We start from the raw sequence: 23026 nt of genomic DNA, 5'->3' as shown, positions 1-23026 counted from the left end.
AAAGGCTGTCTCTTGAGCCCATAATGTGTCAAATGGATCATACTAGCACTCAGATAAGCTAACTCTCTCTCACACAATCTTATAAAAAATTCCATTGATTTAAGAAAAGCATGGAAGTAGTGGCGTAGCATGGGTTGTCAGCACCCGGGGCAAGGCAAGTAATTTGCGCCCCCTAACCCGTGGATTTTAGCACTGATTTTAGCACTGCGAGTGCGAGCGCGCGCCCCCAGATGTTGCGCCCAGTGCGGCCGGGCCCCCCTGCACCCCCCACGCTACGCCACTGCATGGAAGTATCTCTTCTCATTAGCATTCATATGCATCCATTTGGTAGATCTAGAGACAATTCCATGCTTAGCCATAAAAGTCACATGGATGACTTTACACAAGTCATTATGGGGAACGGACTATAGCTTGGTAGTAGGGACCATTCCTTCTATGCATAGGGCTTCATTTGAGAATTAGATCCATGAAACAGTTCCCCTACATCAGTAGCAGGGCTCCATCAATGCGCAGCAGCTACGTGTAGGGAACTCGCAGTCAGATTTCTGGATTTCTTGCTCAACCCAATCTCAGTTGCCGTAATAGCTGTCAGAAATCAAAGGCCTTGTTTTCTGGAGCAGTCTTCCCTTCTTGGGGAGAATTCAAAGACCTGTCTCTCTCTGTCTTGGTCTCTTTCAACCACACTTCACTGAATACTGAAAAACTGAGTACCTTTGACAAAGAAAGGGAAATTCATTAATCTCTACCTCATTTCACAAATATTTGTGAAGCGGGGGTTAGCAATGAAAAGCAAACTTGATTGAAAACCTCTAATATTTCCTGAGGAGAAAAGAAATATGGACAAAACAAAAAATGCACCACAGCGGGAGAAGGATCGTGGATATCAAGCAAATAATGTATTTGCCCACAGACCTTCCCAGCTCACTTGGCCTCTGCTGCCTGCTGAATTTACCACCATACCAGATATGTGGACTGGCTCTTGCAGTTTCCTTTTTTGAAATTCTGCTTCTGTGATCCCAGATATAGCAACTAGAAGGGGGGAAACCCGTCTGCTGAACTCTGTGGAATTGTGCATGCAAACAAAGATAAGACATTAATGTTTGTGTGATGGTGCCACATAATACTGATGAACACAGCTACTTTTTGCATATGTCTACTTTTGCATCATGTCCCCTGTTTATATATTCAGTGCTGGCTTTTATCATCTTATCATAGGGCCAAAAAACCCATGGCACCGAACACATTGCATGCAATCATACCAGATGAAAATAAATGAATAGTAGGCACCAGAGAGGCATGCGGGGAGGGGTGTTTTGCCCTTTGCTCCACCACCATGGTCATAATGAGAAATCCCCCTCCTGTACAGCTGCGATTCTTGGTGCCAAAAGAGGCTTCCTTTCTGGAGTCAATAGCTGCTTCAGGGGGTCATTTACATCAGGACTGTGGAAGAAGAGGAAAGGGTTAAACCTGTCAGTTTTCATTTTTTGGTACAGAAAGTATTGGTAGAGATCTTTCCTATTCCAATTAATTCAAGAGAGTTCTGGAAGTTTCTCTGTGTGATACAAACTGCTGCAAACTGAAAGTTTCTAGCTGACATGTAAGTTTCTGTTCTGCCGAGAAACAAGCAGAAGGTTCATGATGTTTGGGTTATTCCTTCAGAGAAGCTGAACAGCTGGGTTTAAACTAGTTCTGTTATCTCTTTCACTCAAGGTCATGCTGACTATAATAATCGGCCAGAAGGAGCCTGGTTTTCACTTTCTGTCTCTCTTTCCTTCTGGTGTGGTGTTTTGTATATAGTATGCTTAAGTGCTAAGTCTTAGTCTTATTATAAATTATTGTAAACTTAAGTTCTGCTGAAACTGGATTTCTCATGGACAGTGCCAATCCTGAATGTATTGGATTTGTGACCATTATGCTCATTTGCCTTCAGTAGCAGTAAACCTCCGCTGGAGGAAATATTAATTGCCCCTGGCCTATTTTAGGGGAATCCTGCAACATGCTAAGTTTATTTTATGTTGCAATCGGCTCTGGATCAATTATGAGTAGAATTTTTTTTTACAAAACCTCCCCTCTCCCCTGCTGTGTAGTCCTGACGAAAATGGTGCCCCTGCACTATTTTTTAAAAAATGTTCTGGTTACAAACTCATCTAGTCAGGCCCTGAGAGGAAGACTTGCATACAGTGCAAAACGTACTGAGAAGCAGGCCCCATGGAGTGCAGTGAGATCTAGACTCCTTGTACTGCTTATTGGGAAATCCTGAATTTGAGATAATTAAACGCAGATTGTTAGACAACGAATTTCAAGAACTTAGTAGCCAAATCATGAATAGTGTCTGTGCAAGTCTGGGGGTGGTATGATGTGGGAAACCAATGGCAACTTACAGTGGCGTAGCGTGGGGGTGCAGGGGGGGCCGGCTGCACCGGGCGCAACATCTGGGGTTAGGGCAAATCCACGGGTTAGGGGGCGCAAATCCACGGGTTAGGGGGCACAAATTACTTGCCTTGCCCCGGGTGCTGACAACCCACGCTACGCCACTGGCAACTTATCCTTCCCATTTGAACAATCTGAATCAACGCAGGCCATACATGCTAACAGGACTGAATGTGCTACTGAGGGCATTCCAGAAAATTCCCCTCGCAGAGACGCTATCCCTCTGTGGACAGAGACAAATGGAATCAGTAGTGTATGTTTTTTTGCCCTGTCCCTTGTATCATTAAGTTCATTAAGCCGTTAGCAGGGAATGGCGTTCAGGCGAATGTAAAGTTTGTTTACTCAGGATGCAGAGAGGATGGTGATAGTAGCCAGGTTTCTGCAGAGGATTTGTGAATATTATCCAGCATTAACTTAAACGTTAGATACAGGTTTTGCTGAGTCATTTTATTGTACTGAACCTTACTGGACTCTTGTCTATATGCCAATAAAAGGTTTGTGAATTTGAGTTCTTGTACAAAGGATTACAGGGACGCGGGTGGCGCTGTGGGTTAAACTACAGAGCCTAGGACTTGCTGATCAGAAGGTCGGTGGTTCGAATCCCCACGACGGGGTGAACTCCCGTTGCTCGGTCCCTGCTCCTGCCAACCTAGCAGTTCCAAAGCACGTCAAAGTGCAAGGAAATAAATAGGTACCGCTCCAGCGGGAAGGTAAACGGTGTTTCTGTGTGCTGCTCTGGTTCGCCAGAAGTGGCTTAGTCATGCTGGCCACATGACCCGGAAGCTGTACGCCGGCTCTCTCGGCCAATAAAGCGAGATGAGCACCCCAACCCCAGAGTCGGTCACGACTGGACCTAATGGTCAGGGGTCCCTTTACCTTTACCTTTACAAAGGATTACAGCCTTGCTAGCCTGTCTGCTCACACCTACCTTTATTACGGCATATTCACACAGCCTTTTATTTATGTCTTGGGAACATTGGCATGCTGCTTGTGCCACAGTCTGGTGTAGTTGCTGATCGGTGCTTCACTTCAGGGTTAGTTGGGAGGAGGGTATGTAAAAAAGGAGCTTTCTCCGTGACGATCTACATGATGTCTGAACAGAGACAGTGCGCAGGGGAACTTAGATCTGCAGGCTGGGAGAGCTTCAACCACCTGCTTGAAACGGAGCCCTTCGCTGCTGACAGCTCTATTGCAGCCATGCAAATCAAAAAGTGCCTGAGGCTTGAAACAGATTCTTACCATCCACCCCCACCCTCAGCAGCTGGAAGGAAGCCTCCATTTCAAAAGAGAAGATGGAGCTGTCCATAGGGATGCTTGAGGAATTTGGTTTCTGTGAAATCCGTGGCAAACTGGGGGAGTGCCGTAGCTCAGCAGCAAAACATTTACCTTGCATGCAGAGGATTCTGGGTTCAATCCCCAATTTCTCCAGGTAGGGCTGGGATTGTCCCCTATTTATAACCTGGAGAGCGGCTGCAAATCAGAAAGCTTGGGTGCTTTCTAGGTTCCTGACCTTTACTAACCTGTGGATCAGACTGTATCTTATATTTCTGTTTTGCAATGCATTTTTTCAGCTTGAAAAAATGGACCAGAATGCATTAAAAAATATATCTTTTACAATAACGTGCTTTAGAAATGCAATGAGTTCAAACACATATTGAAAGTACGTGTTTCAATAACATTTCTGTGCAGGTTCAGTCCCCCCACTATCCCAAATCTCCATCTGGAGATGGGGCAGAATGGCGTTATGAATAAGCACTTGTGAAACTGACACAGATCAGAAACAGACTGATTTGATTAAGCAAACTGAGGCTTTGGGCTTCTTACTCAATTAGATTTTGCTGCTCTTGTCTGCAGGCAAAAATCACACAGCAGCAGGAAAATGTTTTGGGATGAGGAGGGATAGCTTGCCTCTCCTCCTCCCTGAAAGAACAGGGTTGGGGGTTGGGGGGTAGGTGTGCAGTCTCATTCCCATTTGTTGCCACAGTCATAAAACTTCCTTGCCTAGTCTCCTGACATCAATCCTTAGTCGTAACATCAAGTCAGGTTTCAATACGGGGAAAGGGAACCTCAGAGAGCCAGTGTAGTGTAGTGGTTAAGAGCAGTGGACTCATAATCTGGTGAACTGGGTTCGCTTCCCCGCTCCTCCACATGCAGCTGCTGGGTGACCTTGGGCTAGTCACACTTCTCTGAAGTCTCTCAGCCTCACTCACCTCACAGAGTGTTTGTTGTGGGGGAGGAAGGGAAAGGAGAATGTTAGCCGCTTTGAGACTCCTTCGGGTAGTGATATAGCGGGATATCAAATCCAAACTCTTCTTCTTCAGGCCTGGGGCCCTCTCAGGATGCAACCCAAGCCACACCCCTTCTTTCCAAGCCACACCCCTCACTGACCTTGTTTCACAATTTCATTGGGTGTTTTTGCCTGACTGGAAGGTGTGTCTTAGATAGGTGTGGAGGATAGAGAGCAATGTGTGTAGAGACCAGCCTACTGTACAAAGGTAACCTTTACAGCTGTTGCTCCACCCACTTTTGCCTCTGGCCCCACCCACCACCAGCATGCACCTACCCTTGAAGGGGATGTGACTCTTAATCTGAAAAAAGTTCCCCGTCCCTGTGCTGTTATTTACATAGATCAGTGGACCACACCCTCAGCCTCCTCCAGCATCTCTCAACTCCAGGGCACGCTTTTCCCTTTAAATCTTTTGACATTGACTCGCTCTCTGTCACCGATTAAGAAGTTTCAAAATTGTTCTTTGATCCGCTATGCAGATGCCTAATTGCATCACGGCACTCTGGACTTCTCAACTTAGCGATGCAAAATCATAAAATGCTTTATGAGAGGTGACATTTTAATCACGCTTTACAGATCCTGCTCAAAGCAGTGCAGATTTGCCTTCCTCCCCCCTCCCCTTTCCTCCTTTTAAGTTGAAGAATACCTGGCTCCCAATTACAAGGAATTGTGCGAGGAAGGAAGGATATCCTACTGCTCTGCTTGATGAACAAAAACAAAAAAACAAAAAAACCCAGCCTTTTCATTAGCGTCATATCATTCTGCAGTACTAAATGCTGGCATCTATTATAAGCAAAACAACTGTATTGACGAGCTTTCACACACAACGTTTTGTTGCAGAGGATGCTGTGTTTCTGGATGATGAAAAGCAAAGGCAAGAGTATGTCCTGAATGACCTTGGGGTTATTTTCTATGGAGAGCCTGATAGCATAAGATCCAGGAGTTGGAATTATGGCCAGGTGAGTTGTTCTGAATGGACATGTTGGAAGTTCTGCCACTTATGCTGCTGTCCTAAGATCTTGTGCGCCAGCAAATGAACACTTAAGATTGAAGGTGGGGTAGTGTCTGCTGGGCCAGGGTGATACCACAGACCACAGTGGCATAGCTGTCAACTTACAGATTTGAAAATAAGGGACCAGCAGCCTTGAAAATAAGGGACCAGTAGCCAAAATAAGGGACCTGCAGCCTCACCTGTTCCAGGCACTCCAGTCTTCCTGTCCTCCTGCAGTCTGGTCAAACTCATGCTGTGTAGCTTCGTGAACACTGTCCAACCAACTTTGTAACCAGAGGTTCAACTGAATAGAATCTGAATCGCATGCACCACAAGGCCTATGCAGCCTCAACTTAAGATGGCTCCCCGGCCTGGCTTTGCACTGCAAAGTTTGCAGCAGCACGTGCAACAAAATGGCGTCCAGCATTCAAAAAAACCCCTCAGCTTGCATTAACTAGCCACACACAAGGCATGCAAGCTCCACCCCCCAGTCGTTCTTAGACTTCTTATTGGGTGAGCAACACAGCCAAGCAACACAGTTGGAGCCTCCCTCCTCCCTGGCCAGCAGGAAGGGAGGGAGAGGAGCTGCTTCCTTTGAAATTTAAGGGACATTATTTAAGGGACATTTAAGGGACATCCATCAGTAAGGGACAGCAGCAGGATATGGCACTGGAATAAGGGACTGTCCCTTCAAATAAGGGACACTTGACAGCTGTGCACAGTGGTGTTGTGTGACATTACTGGAACCTTGATCTCTCAGGCTGGTGCAATTTTTTTTAACGCTGGGGTATTACGCTGAAATTCTTACCGCAATTGTTTGGGTGGCAACCTGCTATGTTCAACTGAATTACTCCACACATAAGGGCTCACAAAGCCTGACCTGCATCTGAGTCCTAAGCATTTGCACCAATGTTCTCTGTAGATATTTTCAGACACCTTTTTTGACGGGTGCGCAACTGATGCATAAGGATAGGACAGGCAGGTAGATAATATACAGTGGTACCTCGGGTTACAGATGCTTCAGGTTACAGACTCCGCTAACCCAGAAATAGTACCTCGGGTTATCAGGAATCAAAAGTTTTGTGTCTCTTTTGTAGGAAATGTATACTTTTTTGTGCATTCTGCAATCTTCAGGGTGAGAACAGAAATCGTGCGGCGGTGGCAGCGGGAGGCCCCATTAGCTAAAGTGGTACCTCAGGTTAAGAACAGCTTCAGGTTAAGAACGGACCTCCGGAACAAATTAAGTTCTTAACCCGAGGTACCACTGTACGTTGATTCTTCCATATGCGCTTCTGTACGCTTTGATCCACATATGAGTGCTTTCAGTTTTATGCTTCCCAAAGCTAGCTTGATGCTTTGCATCCACCCTAGTGGGCAGTGCTTGATGAGATTATTGACACTGTGTGTCCTGTCCCCCTACTTCCCACTCTCCAAAAGTTCCAGAAACCTGAGGTATCGGTTTGTGTGTGCACACCTCTTTTTTCTTCTTAAAGGGGGATTGCCCACCTGTCCATCACTTGATATTATTATCACATCAGGCGACAACTTTATTATGCTAGTATCCATCCTGGTTGGTTAGAGCATGGTGCTGATAACGCCAAGGTTGCAGGTTCAATCCCCATATGGGACAGCTGCATATTCCTGCATTGCAGGGGGTTGGACTAGATGATCGTCAGGGTCCCTTCCAACTCTACAATTCTGTGATTCTATGATTCAGCTCGTTGGTGGGCAAATGACATCAAAGGCCTCCTTAAAGTCCATTAGCAGATGCAGGTGCGTTCCAACCATTTGAATGCAAACCACACCCCCAATGGACATTTCCCCTCTCCATTTGCAGATATGGTTTGAATCAGAGCACATGTGCTCTTTGCTCTCACTCATTCTTCTCATTCACAAACACACAGCTCCCTTTCTCTCTTCCCCTTCTGCTTCTGGGCCGAATGGGTACCCTCTTACCTGGCGTGAACAAACAGAAGAGCCAAATCAGGACACAGAGGCAGCTGTCTTACTCTTGCCTCAATCTTTGCATTCCTCTTTCTTCCCACTGGTGCTTCTTTCAAGCCAATAGGAGATGGGAGAGGTGTAGGCAGCCTTAATTTTCAGGAGACAGGCGAAGGGGCTGGAAAGGCAGATGTTGTAAGAGTGGGTCATCTGGCTAGATAAGGCAATGGGAGGATTGATCTCAAGTAGCCCTGTGACCTACTGGCCAATTGCAGGTAGCATTCTGCCAGCCCTTCACATTATTAGGATTTCCTACCAGCAGTATCTCCACCACGTCCAGATTCAATTTCATCCTGTTTTAAGAGCTCATCTATTCAACCACAGCCTCAAGACAGTGGTTTAATACTGAGAAAACTGGTATTGGATGCTTCATTAATGAAATATGGAACTCGAGGGAAAGCGTATTGTCTAATTTATGACACCCACCAGCAAAGCTCTGGATGGTTTTTGTCAGTAGCTTCCTATGGGTGATAGATGTTAAAAGGCATCAGTGATAAATATCAAGCCATGTGGGACACAATAAGTCAACTGCTAGAGGGCTGAGCTGGGATCACCAGTGATGACCACTGAGTTCATTCTGGGGGGAAAGGAATCACTCGACAGTTAGATTTGACATCCCCGCAGGCTGTTCAAGCCAGGCCAACAAAATTTAGTGAACTGCTGCCACTGAGACATCCAAAATCATTGAGAAGGGAGAATGCCTTGTCAACTTCCAGACGCAAGTAATCTGTGAAAGTTGCTAAAGGTGGAAGTCAGACTGAAATGGACCCAGAAGTGATGTGTTATCCAGTTATTATATTAATCTTTCTCCCTATTCTGTGTTTCCTTAAAAGTGAAGACCTGAAACAAGTCTAGGAATGGTTTTGTCAGGAGGGTCCCTTCCAAAGTGAGATGTTTGCTATTTTAACCAGCAAGTCTCAAGCTCCTCTCAGTTGGTCTTAACTAGCCAAGATAGACTATTTGAAACGGGCATCACCTTCACAACCCTAGTCAACCAGTCAGCATTCTTGAGAGAAAGCACCCAGGCTGAAGCGATCCTAGTGATTGAAAAAAGTGGCTGCTTCTGACTGTTCTGGTCTACGCTTTGTCACAAACAAATCAGACTGGATCTGAACATCTTCACCATCTTCAAAAGTTATCTCAACAAGCAACTCATGTCTCACTCGCCAGCAAATGCCCATTTTCAGTGGAAAACTGAAAATTGCTTGGAACAGCCTCTGGAACACAACCCTACAGATGCAGTTGTGGCAGAGAAGAATGTTTTCCCCTTTACCAACATTGCTGTCGCCTTCTAGGCTTCAAAATGGGCTCTTGACATACATGGGCAGATTTGCCTTGTGCCCCAAGTGAGCTCTTATCTCCTCTCCATACTGGGTGGCTAAGGTCATTTGAGATGGCAGCAAGGAAAGCGGGCAAGCAGGGGTTGACAATGTTTCTTGCTCCAGTCGATCATTCATTCCAAAATGCCTCTGAAGCATAAACATATTTGCTGCTGGTATCTCCTCTATATGCCCAACATCCATTAGTTTCTGTAAGTCTCCATGGGCAGAGCATTTTAGTGGGCCAGGCAGCCTTTTCCTAATAGGCCTTGACCAGGTAACAATCTAACAATGATGAAGGTCTAATCTTAGTACTTCCTATTGCCAGGGGATTGCTATACCTGCTGAGGGTACACTCAGAGGCAAACTCAAGCTTGGTACTGCACAATGTGCGGAATTATATTTTGGGTATAATTTCTTACGGTTATCACCCTTGGAGTTTGGCCAGTGCTGCAGAGTTCTGATAGATAGTCAATGGAATATGGGGAGGAATAACCAGGAGAAGCTGTAGCTGCATCAAGGAATGTAAAGGGCACCTGCCATTTCGATATTGGGCACTGCCAGATATTGATGTAGTTATGATGGATCACTGGTTGCTTGAAATGAAAAGTCCTTCTTACACTTATGTGATCAAAATGAAGTTCTTTGTGTAGCATTAAAAGAAAGAAAGGTAAAGGACCCCTGGGCGGTTAAGTCCAGTCAAAGGCGACTATGGGGTTGTGGCGCTCATCTCACTTTCAGGCCAAGGGAGCCAGCATTTGCCCACAGACAGCTTTTCTGGGTCATGTGGCCAGCAGGACTAAACCGCTTCTGGCACAACGGAACACCGTGATGGAAACCAGAGCGCACAGAAATGCTGTTTACCTTCCCACTGCAGCGGTACCTATTTATCTACTTGCACTGGCATGCTTTTGAACTGCTAGGTTGGCAGGAGCTGGGACAGAGCAACAGGAGCTCATCCCATCATGGGGATTCGAACCGCCGACCTTCTGATCAGCAAGCCCAAAAGGCTCAGTGGTTTAGACTACAGCGCCACCCACATCCAACTGGGAGAGCATTATTAACCCCTGGTGGCAATAGTTTTGGTGCAAAGTCTGTACTTTATTCACCGACCTTGCATTACTGACAGCAGGAATGACTTGATGTTAACGAAATCTGCCTCGCTTAGACTCTGATGAAAGTGGGGCAGACTAAGGACTGCCTCAACCAACAGCACAGAGATAAACAAAAACTTTTATTTGATGAAGCATGTGGCAAGTATGGTGAGCTCAAAAATGGATCCACATCCCCAGTTGTGAAAGGACCATTTTTCAAGAGCTGCTACCAAAGCATTTTTCTTACTCCAGGATTGTTTACACCAATGAACTCTTGTACACCATTGAGATTTATGGGCCAATTCCTAGAATAAACATTCGGCTTTTTGGAGATGATATTGTTGCTGGAAGCATCTCCTTTGGGAAAGTGTTGACCTCCACCGCGAACCCTGTTTCACACTATAGGATTATAACTCATTATTTAGTAATGAGCTTCTGTTCCATTCCAAAAGAGAGAGAGAAAAGTAATGCAATTATAGGTAACAGAGCCAAGGAGATGAATGATGATAAATGTGTCATGTCCAACCTGGAAGCAATTGCATTAGATAGTTCATCGCCATGTCGGTATGTTAACTAATCAGTGATGCAATCAATTTATTGTTGCTATTTTTAACCAACTAGCATTTTTTTTGTTAAAAAAAAGAAAAGAAACAGAGGCAAACCCGAACGCATAAAGAAAAGCTTCAACAATTGCGATGGTCCAGCTTGCAACAAAAATATAATCTGCTCATTTGTTTACCACCGCTTAGAGAGGCTCATAATTGAATTCATGTGCCTTTGCCACCATCTCGGCAATTGTTTTCCAAGGGACAGTGTCATTTTTTGGTTGCTATGCAATTTCTTCTGAGCAAATTGGACTGTATCACAGGGCAGGCTCTTTCATAATGAATTCTGCTCTATTTAGGCACTTCTGCCCCCTATTTATTCCTGTCCTTGTTGTCATTGGATCCCAGAATTTAGACTCCTTTATTAGAGTTCATTCTCGAAGACAGTTTCAGGCCACTTGCTGGTCTCTCTTTGCAAGGCTTGCTAGGCCCGTCAATAATCAGAAGTACAACTAGTGGCAAACTATATTTGGAGTGGCAGTAGAGAGAGTTTAGAATAGATTTAATTTGAGCTAGGGCTAACCAGTGCTATTCCACCACCCACCACCCGATGTATTTTAAAGTTATCCAGAAGCTGAATACTGGAACATGATATTGCATTTGAATATTTGACATAAATAACCACACTTCTGGAGGCTACCATCTTAGTTCAAAATGGCTGCTGCTGCTTTGAGTTGCCGCAGGTGTATTCTGCAACATGCCACTGATGCAATAATTTTGCATTCACGGCGGATTCACGCATCGTTCCGCTTTGTTCATTGTTCTGAAACGCTTCCCCGGTGTTGCCACATTATTGCCATTTGGAAGGGCGCAAAAGCAGGGCACGCTTGTGAAACATTTGTGGTTTAAAAAGCTACAGGATTTCAGAAGGAAGTTAGGGAGTCATGTACTGATTGGTGACAAAGCAGTATGTCTGGCCTGAAACTTTTGCCAGTGCAACAGTATTGAAAGCAGGATTGTGTATAATTGCCCTGATAGTATCATGAGCACAAATCATCACAAATGCACAATAGAAAGGGCATCTGGAAGGGCTCCTTAGAATCATAGAAATGTAGAGGGGTCCCGAGGGTCATCTAGTCCTACCCCCTACAATGCAGGAATCTCAACTAAAGCATTCATGACAGATGGCCATCCAGCCTCATCTTAAAAACTTCCAAGGAAGCTTCTACCTTCTGAGAGAGTCTGTTTCACTTTGAACAGCTCTTAAAGTCAGAAAGGTTTTCCTGATCTTCTTTCTTGTAACTTGAAGCCATTGGTTCAAGTTCTACCCTTCAGAGGTAGGATAAAATAAGCTCGCTCCCTCTTCCATGTGACAGTCCTTGAGATAGTTGAAGATGGCTATCATATCTCCTCTCAGCCTTCTCTTTCCCAGGCTAAATATACCCAGCTCCCTCAACCGCTCCTCAAAAGGCTTGGTTTCCAGACCCTTCATCAACTTGGTTGCCCTCCTCTGCACACATTCCAGCTTGTCAAAATCCATCTTAAACTGTGGTGCCCAGAACTGGTAACGGAACTCCAGAAGAAGAGAAGAAGAAGAGTTTGGATTTGATATCCCGCTTTATCACTACCCAATGGAGTCTCAAAGCAGCTAACAATCTCCTTTCCCTTCCTCCCCCACAACAAACACGCTGTGAGGTGAGTTGGGCTGAGAGACTTCAAAGAAGTGTGACTAGCCCAAGGTCACCCAGCAGCCGCATGGGGAGGAGCGGAGACGCGAACCTGGTTCACCAGATTACGAGTCTACTGCTCTTAAGCACTACACGACACTGGCTCCCCAAGTGTGGTCTGACCTTATTCAACAGAACAACTACCTATAGGAAAGAGGCCGAAAGGGCATTCTCCGTGTGTGACTCTTGTGTAAAACAGCCAGAATCTGCCCTTGCGAGTTTGCATGGGTCTGATGTGCAGCTGACTTGCATAAGCCACCTTTGAACTGCAGCACTATGCCTGTCTTGTCATGCACCAGTGGCAACCATGGCTTAAAGCAGTGACATACTCTGGAGCCACCTTTAAGTCTAAGCTGGACAATCCCACCCACTTTAATTTTTATATATTTTCACCTCTACAATACATGTCTCTCCCCATGTGAACTCTACCACTTGTGAGCGGCAAATTGGACTCTGCTCCATGTTATGTACAACACAGGAAGTGACAGCGAACTGGTATTCGGAGGCAGCTTGCTTCTAATCGTGGAAGTAGTACGTAGACTTCATGATGGCTAGCCATTATCTTCATCTTTCTAGTTTTTGGAGAGCTTGCACCCTCTCTTTTTCAGAAAGGCCTTTGGCTGCTGAAATTTTTAATTAAAGCTTTGTACTACTGCTGCTGAGATATGTTGGTTTTGTAGTATATTAATGGGGGGGTGCTTAATGATAATTTTTATTGCAGTTTTATGGTTTTATATTATCATTGTAAGGTGCCTCAAGCCACAGAGAGGCGAGGTTTCAATGGCTAAGGATTGTTTGTTATTTGTGTAAAGATTTATATCAAACATCTTCTGGTGTTTTGATCTGAAGTGGCACAGCTGAAGTTACAATTCGTATATAGGAAAATTGGTGTTTCCTACATGGAATTGAAAAAAGAATTGTACTCCCTCTTTCGAAGCAAAGAGCATTTGTTTCCCGTTTGTTTTCTAGAATGAGCACTGAATCTATTCTCTGTTTCTTTCTTTTTTCCTCCCTTTTATTTAGTTTGAAGAAGGTGTTTTGGATGCATGCCTATACCTGATGGACAGAGCACAGCTGGATCTCTCAGGCCGAGGGAATCCGGTCAAAATCAGTCGCGTTGGCTCTGCAGTGGTACGTAATGAACATATAGTGGATGCAATGTGTGGAGTTTAATGAACCATTTGCTTGTTACTTGGCTTAGGTCAATATGCCCCCATCAATCTCAATTGCTCGCGCTCTCTCTCTCTCTCTCTCTCTCTCTCTCTCTCTCACACACACACACACACACACACACACACATACACACACACACTTCAGTTTTAAAGCACCAGGGCTGGCTCTACAGCTGGGCTAGAGCAACAGATTGTGGAGTGCTGGATTTACGTATAAGCTAAACAAGCTACAGCTTAGGGCCCCACTCTCTTGGGGGGTGCCCAAAAAATTTAAAGGGGAAAAAAAGGATGTACATTTCCAAAACATAAGATAAAAAACAAATAAAACAAAAACCTACATACAGCAACAGTGTTTTGTGTTGTGTAGGCTCCTATTTGTTATGTGCAAATGACTTTAGATACATACCTATTAGGTCCATAAATTACCATATAGCATATATTCAACACAAAAAAACAGTGGCAATTTGTTGTTGACAAAGGACAGCTGGACATATAAAGGGCCCCATCATCTTCAGTAGCTTAGGGCCTCCTCAAACCTAAATCCAGCCCTGCTGAAAGGCAGCGAACTGACACATGAGGGTGTCAATGCCCAGTATTTCATTTTTGGTGGTTGTACTCAGTTGTGTAGTGGCAAATATAGGTGGCTTACAAAATAATAATAATAATCAATGCAGATCTCCATGCATTTCAGCTAGATTTACTATTTTCTGTGCATGTGCCTGGCCAAATGCTTGGGAGTGCTCCGATATCATAGTCCATGTAGCAGAAGCTGCACACTATTTTCTTGAAACTAAAGCCCCTTGTGTTTTCAGTGTTCCTCAGTGCTTAGATTTGGAGCATACAGAACAATTTCTCCTTGGTGTCTTCTCCCGAGTCAACCTAGGAGCCAGGGGTGCCAACTCCCAACGGGCCTCCCAATATTTTTTGGGGGGAGTGGGTCCCCCGTGTTCAAAAGAATCAGGGCCAAGCACAGGGCTGAATGTGGTGTGACTTAAGTGACCGGTTCCTTCTCCTCTTCCTCCTCCTGCCATGGAGAAGAGGGGGAAGTAGCCCCCAGCCCGTGGCGGCAGCAGCAGGAGGAGAAGCCACTGGCCATTGAAGCTATGGTGCCACCATGTTCAGCTTTGCCTCCTGGCTCCTCCCGATCTCCTGACGCCACATAGGGACTTTGTGTGCATGACGTCACACACTATGCCACAGGCATGACATTGTGTCGCAATCTCAGACCACTACACCTCTGACTATGCCACACATTTTGATACAGGCTAGAGAGAAGTGCATTCCGTAAATTCAAGCCACCAGGATCATGACAGCAGTGCAGTTTTGGAATGCAGCGCAGTGATTTTCCCCTTTCATTAATGTCTCACTGTTTTGGCCTAGAGGAAATTTATCGACTTTTCTTTAAAATTAGGACTACAGTGATAATTAGACTTTTAAAAAAAGAAAAAGAGGGGAAGGGAACGGGGAGGTAGTGTGTCCTGGTAAAAATCAGAAATAGCCTGAAATGCTTTGGAGCTTGAGGCAGACAATTCAAATAGCATCCCCGCTGATAATAAAAAATAAAAAACCAAATTTTGCTCACCCACAGCTTTGGACTGTCTCCTAGCTCGTTTTAGATAAATTAGGTAATTGATACTGTAATGCCTTTTATCAGCACCTCTCAAATCTACACCCTGAGGCAAGCTGCGTCACCCTGGATCATGGTAGATCCAGTTCTGTCTAAAATAATAGGGTCTCAAAAAATAAAATAAAAGTGGGTTAGGTTCCCCAAAAAGTCTAGCAACAGAGACTACAACCCTAATCATGTCTACTTAGAAGTAAGTCTCATTCCATTCAGTGGTGTTTACTTCCAAGTAAGTGTTCCAAGTAAGTGTAAGAGACTGAGCTATCAATCAAGAGGTTCTCGGATTGATTCTTGCCTATATGTAGGCTGCTTGTGCATCACCAAAAGAAAGGGTGAAAGAAGACAGATTTGCATATGTAATGGTTATATGGGGTTGCTCGTGCGTAAGTTGCCGCCACTCTTGGCTAGGTTGCCTGGTTAAACCTTTTCTGGCTGGACAGCCCTTCACTTCGTGGCTGTTTCAGTCGCTAGCAGAATCCGTCAGTGGGCGTTTCTTGAACTTCTTCCAGCAAATAAGTTCTTTGACGCCAAGTCTACGCCTACCTTCCTTGCACGGAAGTCTTCTGCGCAGGGTGGGTATGGGTAGCGGAGGACCCGTGCTCTCCCCGCTGGTCTCCGGCGAAGAGTCCTGGAGCCCCCTCTCCGATTCCCCCATCCGCCCCCCTTTATCCCTGGTGTTACGCTGATTTCCTTCCCCAGCCGATGAGTCCCCTCTCTCCCTGCTGGGCCCTTCTCCGGCATCGCTTGGGAGCCTTGCCTCCACTCCTGGCTCCGATGTCAGTTCCCTGACAGCATACGATAATTTGTATGTATATATGCAGAATTTTTGTGGGGGAATCTCTGTGATTTAAGTAGAAATACAATACGTCTCGCTGTTGTGGTTCCCCAGATGACCTGTGTCAAAGTCCCTGCTCTCCTCTTCTGCTTCTTTATCACTCTCCTTCCTTGGAGATTTTTAATCAGAGGTTGGATGGCCATCTGTCACAGATGCTTTAGCTGAGATTCCTGCATTGCAGGGGGTTGGACTAGATGATCCTTGGGTCCCTTCCAACTCTATGATTCTATGAACATCCCTTCAACTAAAGGTAAAGGTAAAGGGACCCCTGACCATTAGGTCCAGTCGTGGCTGAATCTGGGGTTGTAGCGCTCATCTCGCTTTATTGGCCGAGGGAGCCGGCGTACAGCTTCCGGGTCATGTGGCCAGCATGACTAAGCCGCTTCTGGCGAACCAGAGCAGCGCACGGAAATGCCGTTTACCTTCCCGCCGGAGCGGTACCTATTTATCTACTTGCACTTTGACGTGCTTTCAAACTGCTAGGGTGGCAGGAGCTGGGACAGAGCAACGGGAGCTCACCCCATTGCGGGGATTCGAACCGCCGACCTTCTGATCGGCAAGTCCTAGGCTCTGTGGTTTAACCCACAGCACCACCCATGTCCCTTCCCTTCAACTAGAGGACTGTTAATCTGTAAATAACATGGCCACTCTACCTCTGCCATGAGCACACTAGGCTGGCTTTAAGCAAGCCATTCTCTCTCTCAGTCTGCAATATAATAAGTGGATTCTAAGGGGATAATAATACAGTGGTACCTCGGGTTACAGACACTTCAGGTTACAGACTCCACTAACCCAGCAATAGTACCTCAGGTTAAGAACTTTGCTTCAGGATGAGAACAGAAATCGTGTGGCGGCAGCGGGAGGCCCCATTAGCTAAAGTGGTACCTCAGGTTAAGAACAGTTTCAGATTAGGAACGGACCTCCAGAACGAATTAAGTTCTTAACCTGAGGTACCACTGTACAGACTTAACCTTACAGGGTTGTTTTAAGGATGGGCTATGCAAAACCCTTTGAACACATGGAAACACCATACAAGTGCTAAATATTAATTTTTTGCATTCTAAGGTGTAGACGATTTGGTGTTTAATTTGGAAGGCTTTTAATTATTATTCCAGGCGTGAGTGGTGGTTTGTGGGGGGTTTTCTGCAAGTTGCAGGGAACCAGGCAGAGGAACGCCCTCCCGCCAGATGTCAAGGACATAAATAACTATACAACTTTAAGAAGGCACCTGAAGTCAACCCTGTATGGGGAAGTTCTTAATGTTTGATGTTTTATTCATAGAATCACATAGTTGGAAGCGACCCTGAGGGTCATCTCGTCCAGCTCCCTGCAATGCAGGAATATGCAGCTGTCCTGTACGGGAATCAAACCTGCAACCTTGGTGTTATCAGCGCCATGCTCTAACCAATGGAGCTATCCATTTGCTTATTGTGCTTTTATGTTTGTTCGAAGCCACCCAGAGTGGCAGGGGCAACCCAATCAGATGGGCAGGATACAGTTGTTGTTGTTGTTGCTGTTGTTGTTGTTGTTGCTGTTGTTGTTTCTGTAGCCCCTTGCTAGTCCAAGGATGGGGAGCCTCTGGCTCACTTGTTGATGAACCCCAACTCCCACCAGCCCCCACCAGGATGGCCAACAGTGAGGGATGATGGGAGCTGTAGTCCGGCTACATCTGCAGGGCCACAAATTTGTCTGCCAAATTTGCCTTTTGGCAGGCACAGTGTGTTGGTTTTCCCCTGGTTTGGAAAGTGGAATGATACTACCATCCTGCCTGCCGAATGCCTTTTTATTTCCTGGCGACGGCCGCTCAGGGTCTCGCCCTGAAACCCCTTTAGGTCTGCTGCTGAATGCTTATCTCAGGGTTCACAGGAAGTCGATTTTCTAATTAGAAACCAGTACTTAATCCAGCCAAAAGCTTTTCAATGAGAGTCGTGATTTATTTGGCAAGAATGTAGCGACTCGGTATTAACATAATTACAAGGTACAGAGCAAAAGGAGCTTTTCCGCATAGCCTCCACTGATTTGGTTCAAATTGCTGGAAGGAAATGTATTGCTCACTAATAGCTATCCATTTAGTCATTAGTCAGCAAAACTCTCACTCCATACAGCCTTACCCCGAGCAAAGTTAGACAAGCAAAATCTTTCTTGTTCTCATGATGGGCACACGGTAGACAGCCTATTTCCACACACACACACACACACACACACACACACACACCGCTTACTCAGGATAAATTATATCAAAACCATTGGAATTGCAAGGGAGTCAAACAGAAGTTTTCTATTCTTTTTCTTGCAAAACAGGTCAAAAGCTTTCTGGGACACGTTCCGTTTCCCACTAAATGCTAATAAGTTTGGAGCTGAATCATACAACCATTTTGGTGTTGCTGAGGGGTTTTGGGTGTGTTTGAAAGCTTGCACTTTGAAGGCACACTAACCTCATACTCTCCAATTTTTCAGGAGCATGTACCCTCCCAAAGAATGGTCACTACTAGATCCCCAGCTTCCCCACATCAGCTCACTCAAATCAGACCATTCCTTCAAATTTGCCATTAGTGACCAGAAGAAAGTCCTTTTTTAGCTTTCCTCATTCATACAGATCTTAGAACAACTTGTACATGTGTAAATATAGCCTGATGTAGGCCTGGCATTCACCCAATGAGCAGTGGAGGTGATCTGAGGATAGAATCACATTATGTATCTTTCTCTTCTTTGGCGATCACTCATAGCCAAGTAAGATTGTCTTAACAGTGAGTCCGTAAGTGACTGTAGAGGCCAATTCTGGAGCCACACATCCATCTGCAGTGAGGACATTGGTTTCCAGGCGGGAGTTGATCATGGTGAGGGTTTGCCAAACATGTCTTTCTCTTTGAACGTTTCTCCCTCTCGTCCTGAGTTCAAGCGTCTTCAAAGAGAACCAGTATGGTGTAGTGGTTAAGAGCGGTAGACTTGTAATCTGGTGAACCGGGTTCGTGTCTCCGCTCCTCCACATGCAGCTGCTGGGTGACCTTGGGCTAGTCACACTTCTCTGAAGTCTCTCAGCCCCACTCACCTCACAGAGTGTTTGTTGTGGGGGAGGAAGGGAAAGGAGATTGTTAGCCGCTTTGAGACTCCTTCGGGTAGTGATAAAGCGGGATATCAAATCCAAACTCTTCTCTTCTTCAAAGTCCATGACAGCTTTGTGTAAAGGCTGTTTATGAATGATGCATTGTGGATCATCCCATTATGTGAGAATGCATTCTCACATAATCCTGCCTGTAAGAATGCATTCTTAAGGGGCACCCTCCTCCCACCCCCGCAATACACAGCCTTGACTCCCCACCTCCAGAACTGTTGTTTGTGTGGGGAATTGCAGCCAAACATAACTATGCACGAGTGGTAGTTAATGCATAAACTGGGGTTCTTCTGTGTGGATTGTGACTCAGATTCAAATCCTAAAGAATTTTTTTTTTCTGTGTGAATTTAGGACCCCTCCAGATATACCTTTTGTGGATGATTGTGCTCATGATGCTATCAGGGCAGTCAGACGTGATCCTGTTTTCAATATTGTTTGTGCCTGCAGTAGTGCTGCCCATTGCTTTGCTTCCAAGCAGTACATATCTTGTAACTACCTCCCGAAATCGCAAAACTTGTTCTACCACAAATGTGCTGGTTTATTAATTTGTTTTATCCTGCTTTTGTTGCACTGTAGCTCTTCCAGACAGCAATATTGTGGCAGGGCTAGGGAAGCATTGCAGAGCAACTAATAGAGAAGAATAAACGCACCTTTTACTGTGTCAGGAACATGGTGCAGAATGCACTCTCAATAAAGCACCCGTCTGGTGGGCCTCTCACTGGCTTGTTCTCCCTCCAGATCAATTCTAAAGATGATGATGGTGTGGTGTATGGCTCCTGGAACAGCGTTTATGAATACGGAGTGCCACCCTCCTCTTGGACTGGAAGTGTAGAAATTCTGTTGGAATATCATAGTTCTAAAGAACCGGTGCGGTATGGTCAGTGCTGGGTCTTTGCCGGAGTCTTCAACACTTGTAAGTATGAGATAAAATATGCAATGAATCTTTTGTGGCATGGACACTGTTTCTTTTTCACGTTGGAATGAACCAGAGCCCTTCCAATACCCTTCTGAGATTGCATTGATGCTTGCACCGAATAACAATAATCTTGTTGCACGCCACCCCAATCTCCAAGGGCTCCAGGCGCTTACCAAGGGCTTGGTTTCCTCAGAATGGGCAACAGTGGACACTGTGGTGTCTTTATTATTTATGGCTTGTTTACACATACATACAACTTTCTCCAAGACATAAATAATTTTATAAACTTCTATCATAGCACCTCTTATGTGCCTTTTCTGTAAACTAAAAATGGCAAATGCTGCAGTCATAGGGGAGTCATTCAATAATAATAATAATAATAATAATAATAATAATAATAATAATAATAATAATATATTTATACCACACTCATCTGGCTAGGTTTCCCCAGCCTCTCTGGGCGGCTCCCAACAGAATATTAAAAACATGATAAAGCATCAAACATTAAAAACTTCCCTAAACAGGGCTGCCTTCAGGTGTCTTCTAAAAGTCAGATAGTTGTTTATTTCCTTGACATCTGAGGGGAGGGCGTTCCACAGGGCTGGCGCCACAACCGAGAAGGCCCTCTGCCTGGTTCCCTGTAACCTCACTTCTTGGAATGAGGGAACCGCCAGAAGGCCCTCGAAGCTAGACCTCAGTTTCAGGGCTGAATGATGGGGGTGGAGATTCTCCTTCAGGTATACTGGGCCGAGGCCATCCCCTTGAACATTTTCGTTGCCCTTTTCCAAACCTTTTCCAGCTCTGCAATGTGGTTTTTGAGGTGACCCTGCCTTACAAGGAGTGATGACCTGCGACTTTGTGGTGAACAGTGGGATATACATGCTGAAAGCAAATAAACCAATATTCCCATCCACTAACTCTCTCAAATGAAAGGAAACATTATGTTGCTGAAATGCAGACAGCAGCAGCTGGGCACTTTTGGTACTGTTGTTGCAAAGCACTTAGCCAAGTGATAAATAGCCAAGACATTAGCCTGTGGTGGTGTTTTGTTTTTTGAAAATGGAAGATGTTGGAATGTACATCCTTGTTTAAACATATATTGCCATATGTAGAAGAGACGCAAACTGTAACAAACATCCTGTTTCTGTCGCAGCTGGCAGAACTCCAGAGCAAAACCTATCTTTCCCTTCGTAGTCATGCCAATATAAATAGATATCGCCAGATATAAAGAACAGCTACGCATTAAGAAACATCCAATTTATCCGCATCCACTTTCATTCCATGGGAGACGCCTTTATGAATCTTTATTAAGAATGTGGTGAGAGTGGATTTTACGCAAATGCTGTAAGGACATATTAAAGTAAACCTTGAGCCATGTTCCGAAAAAGCACCACATGTCTGCAAGGAAATTAACATTTGAACGCTCTGAACTCGGTACATCTCTAACACAATTTACAGAAAGCATGCTCTACTTGCTACTCCCAGGTTCCCTTGCTACAGGGGCTCAGAAAGGCAAGAACGGATAAGTAAAATACTTTGATATATATCCAAAAGAAGGACTGTATTAAGGCAGTGGAGTCTGATCCATTAGGACAAATGGGGCACTGCCCGACCAGCCCCAATCTGCCTGCCTTCTTACTTATGAACAGCCCAGGGGTTAGCACTATCTGCAAGCTTCTTCCTCCCTTAGCCTATGTAGAACTCAGTGGGAGTAGCTGGGCAAACATAGTGTCAGGGAATCAGGAGCAGGAGCACTGGGGAGAGAGGAATTGGAGAGCGAAGGGGAAGAATCCGAGGGCAGCGTAGGGGAGTATGACAGTGGCCCGAGAGATTCCATGAGCTTCTCCAGCGAATCAGAAGATTCCCAGAAGGGGGCTCCGATGGTCAGGGCAAGGGGGGTCCCAGGGGGGACGCACCAGAAACAAGGAGCCAGAGGGGAACCCCAAAGCAGCAGTGGAGGATCAGGACCGTTTTCCCCACCAGAGCGTAGTGGGGGGGAAGAGTCACATGTGTCAGGGCCAGCGTCTCCTCCGGAGGGGAGGGAGAGTAAGTCAGGGCTGACCACGCCTCCATCAGAGAGTGGGGGAATGGAGGGGAGGTCAGTTGCAGCTAGCCCACCCGAAGGGGGAAGCAGTGACAGCAGCAGTGAAACGGTTAGGAGGAAAACTGCTGGCTGGGCGTGCGCGCCAAGTTCAAATGTGCAGGCGCGCGGAACAGCAGGAGACCCGGATGGGGAACCAGCTCCTAAAGCCCGCCGGAGGGAGGGAGAAGGCTCAGGGGAATCAGCGTCAGGAGAGGCTAGGAAGGGCGAGACCCCGGCGGGCAGGCGGACCCAGAGGAGGAAGGAGCAGCGGAAAAGGTGGAGCAAGGCGAGGGTCTTAAATTGGTGTACAGGGGGAGGAGATTCAGAAGGGTCATCAGCGGTCTGACAGTTGAGACGTGGGGCTGCGCGCTGCGGCTCTGGAAGTGAAACTGAACTTCAATAAAGACTTTGTATTTAATAAGAAAGCAGCGTTGGTCCTTTGTGAGCTGGGACCTTGGGCAGCCTTGACACATAGACTTTGTTGCCTCTGTGACTCTGGCTCCACCTACTGTGGGCCTCCTGCTTTCTGCCCTGCTGGTTTCAATGGGCACCAGCAGCCACCACTGTTTGTGAGAATCAATAGTTGTGAATGATCACACATAAACCCCATCAAAAACTCTCCGAGAGGCCCATGAATTTGAGCTGAAACTTTTGCATTTATTTCAGGCATTTGCTTTCCCAAAGCTCTAAATGGTTTGCATTAAAAAAAGCCCAACCCCAACAGCATTTACAATCACATATAAAATAAAAATCACAATAATTAATTACAATTCCATTTTAACAGAACTCTAGGAAAAGTTTCCACCAATAAAACCACATCCTATGGCAATCACATTCATCTTTTAAAACACACACTCTGTGTTTAATATGCACAGAATTTAATTTCCAGC

General features: G+C 45.6%; 1 protein-coding gene and 1 long non-coding RNA gene across 4 annotated transcripts in view; both read left to right on the top strand.

The window, feature by feature from the left end:
• F13A1 (coagulation factor XIII A chain) overlaps positions 1-23026 on the top strand; it is a 217369-nt gene that overhangs the window by 25620 nt on the left and 168723 nt on the right. For all 3 annotated transcript variants that reach the window (XR_014550598.1, XR_014550599.1, XM_083623854.1), the window contains exons 5-7: positions 5558-5676; positions 13418-13525; positions 19876-20050. Coding sequence is in view for 1 of the 3 variants with exons in the window: in XM_083623854.1 (XP_083479980.1) it covers positions 5558-5676; positions 13418-13525; positions 19876-20050 (402 nt within the window). In the remaining 2 variants the exon portion in view is untranslated. The remainder of the gene's footprint in view (positions 1-5557; positions 5677-13417; positions 13526-19875; positions 20051-23026) is intronic.
• On the top strand, positions 16139-19865 carry LOC310767274. Its single transcript, XR_014550828.1, has 3 exons — positions 16139-16275; positions 16645-17534; positions 17575-19865. It is a non-coding gene; the product is annotated as an uncharacterized lncRNA (long non-coding RNA).

Source organism: Podarcis filfolensis, assembly GCF_964270895.1.
Source record: "Podarcis filfolensis genome assembly, chromosome: 7".
Classification (NCBI taxonomy): Eukaryota; Metazoa; Chordata; class Lepidosauria; order Squamata; family Lacertidae; genus Podarcis; species Podarcis filfolensis.
This window is presented reverse-complemented; position numbering and strand designations above follow the sequence as displayed.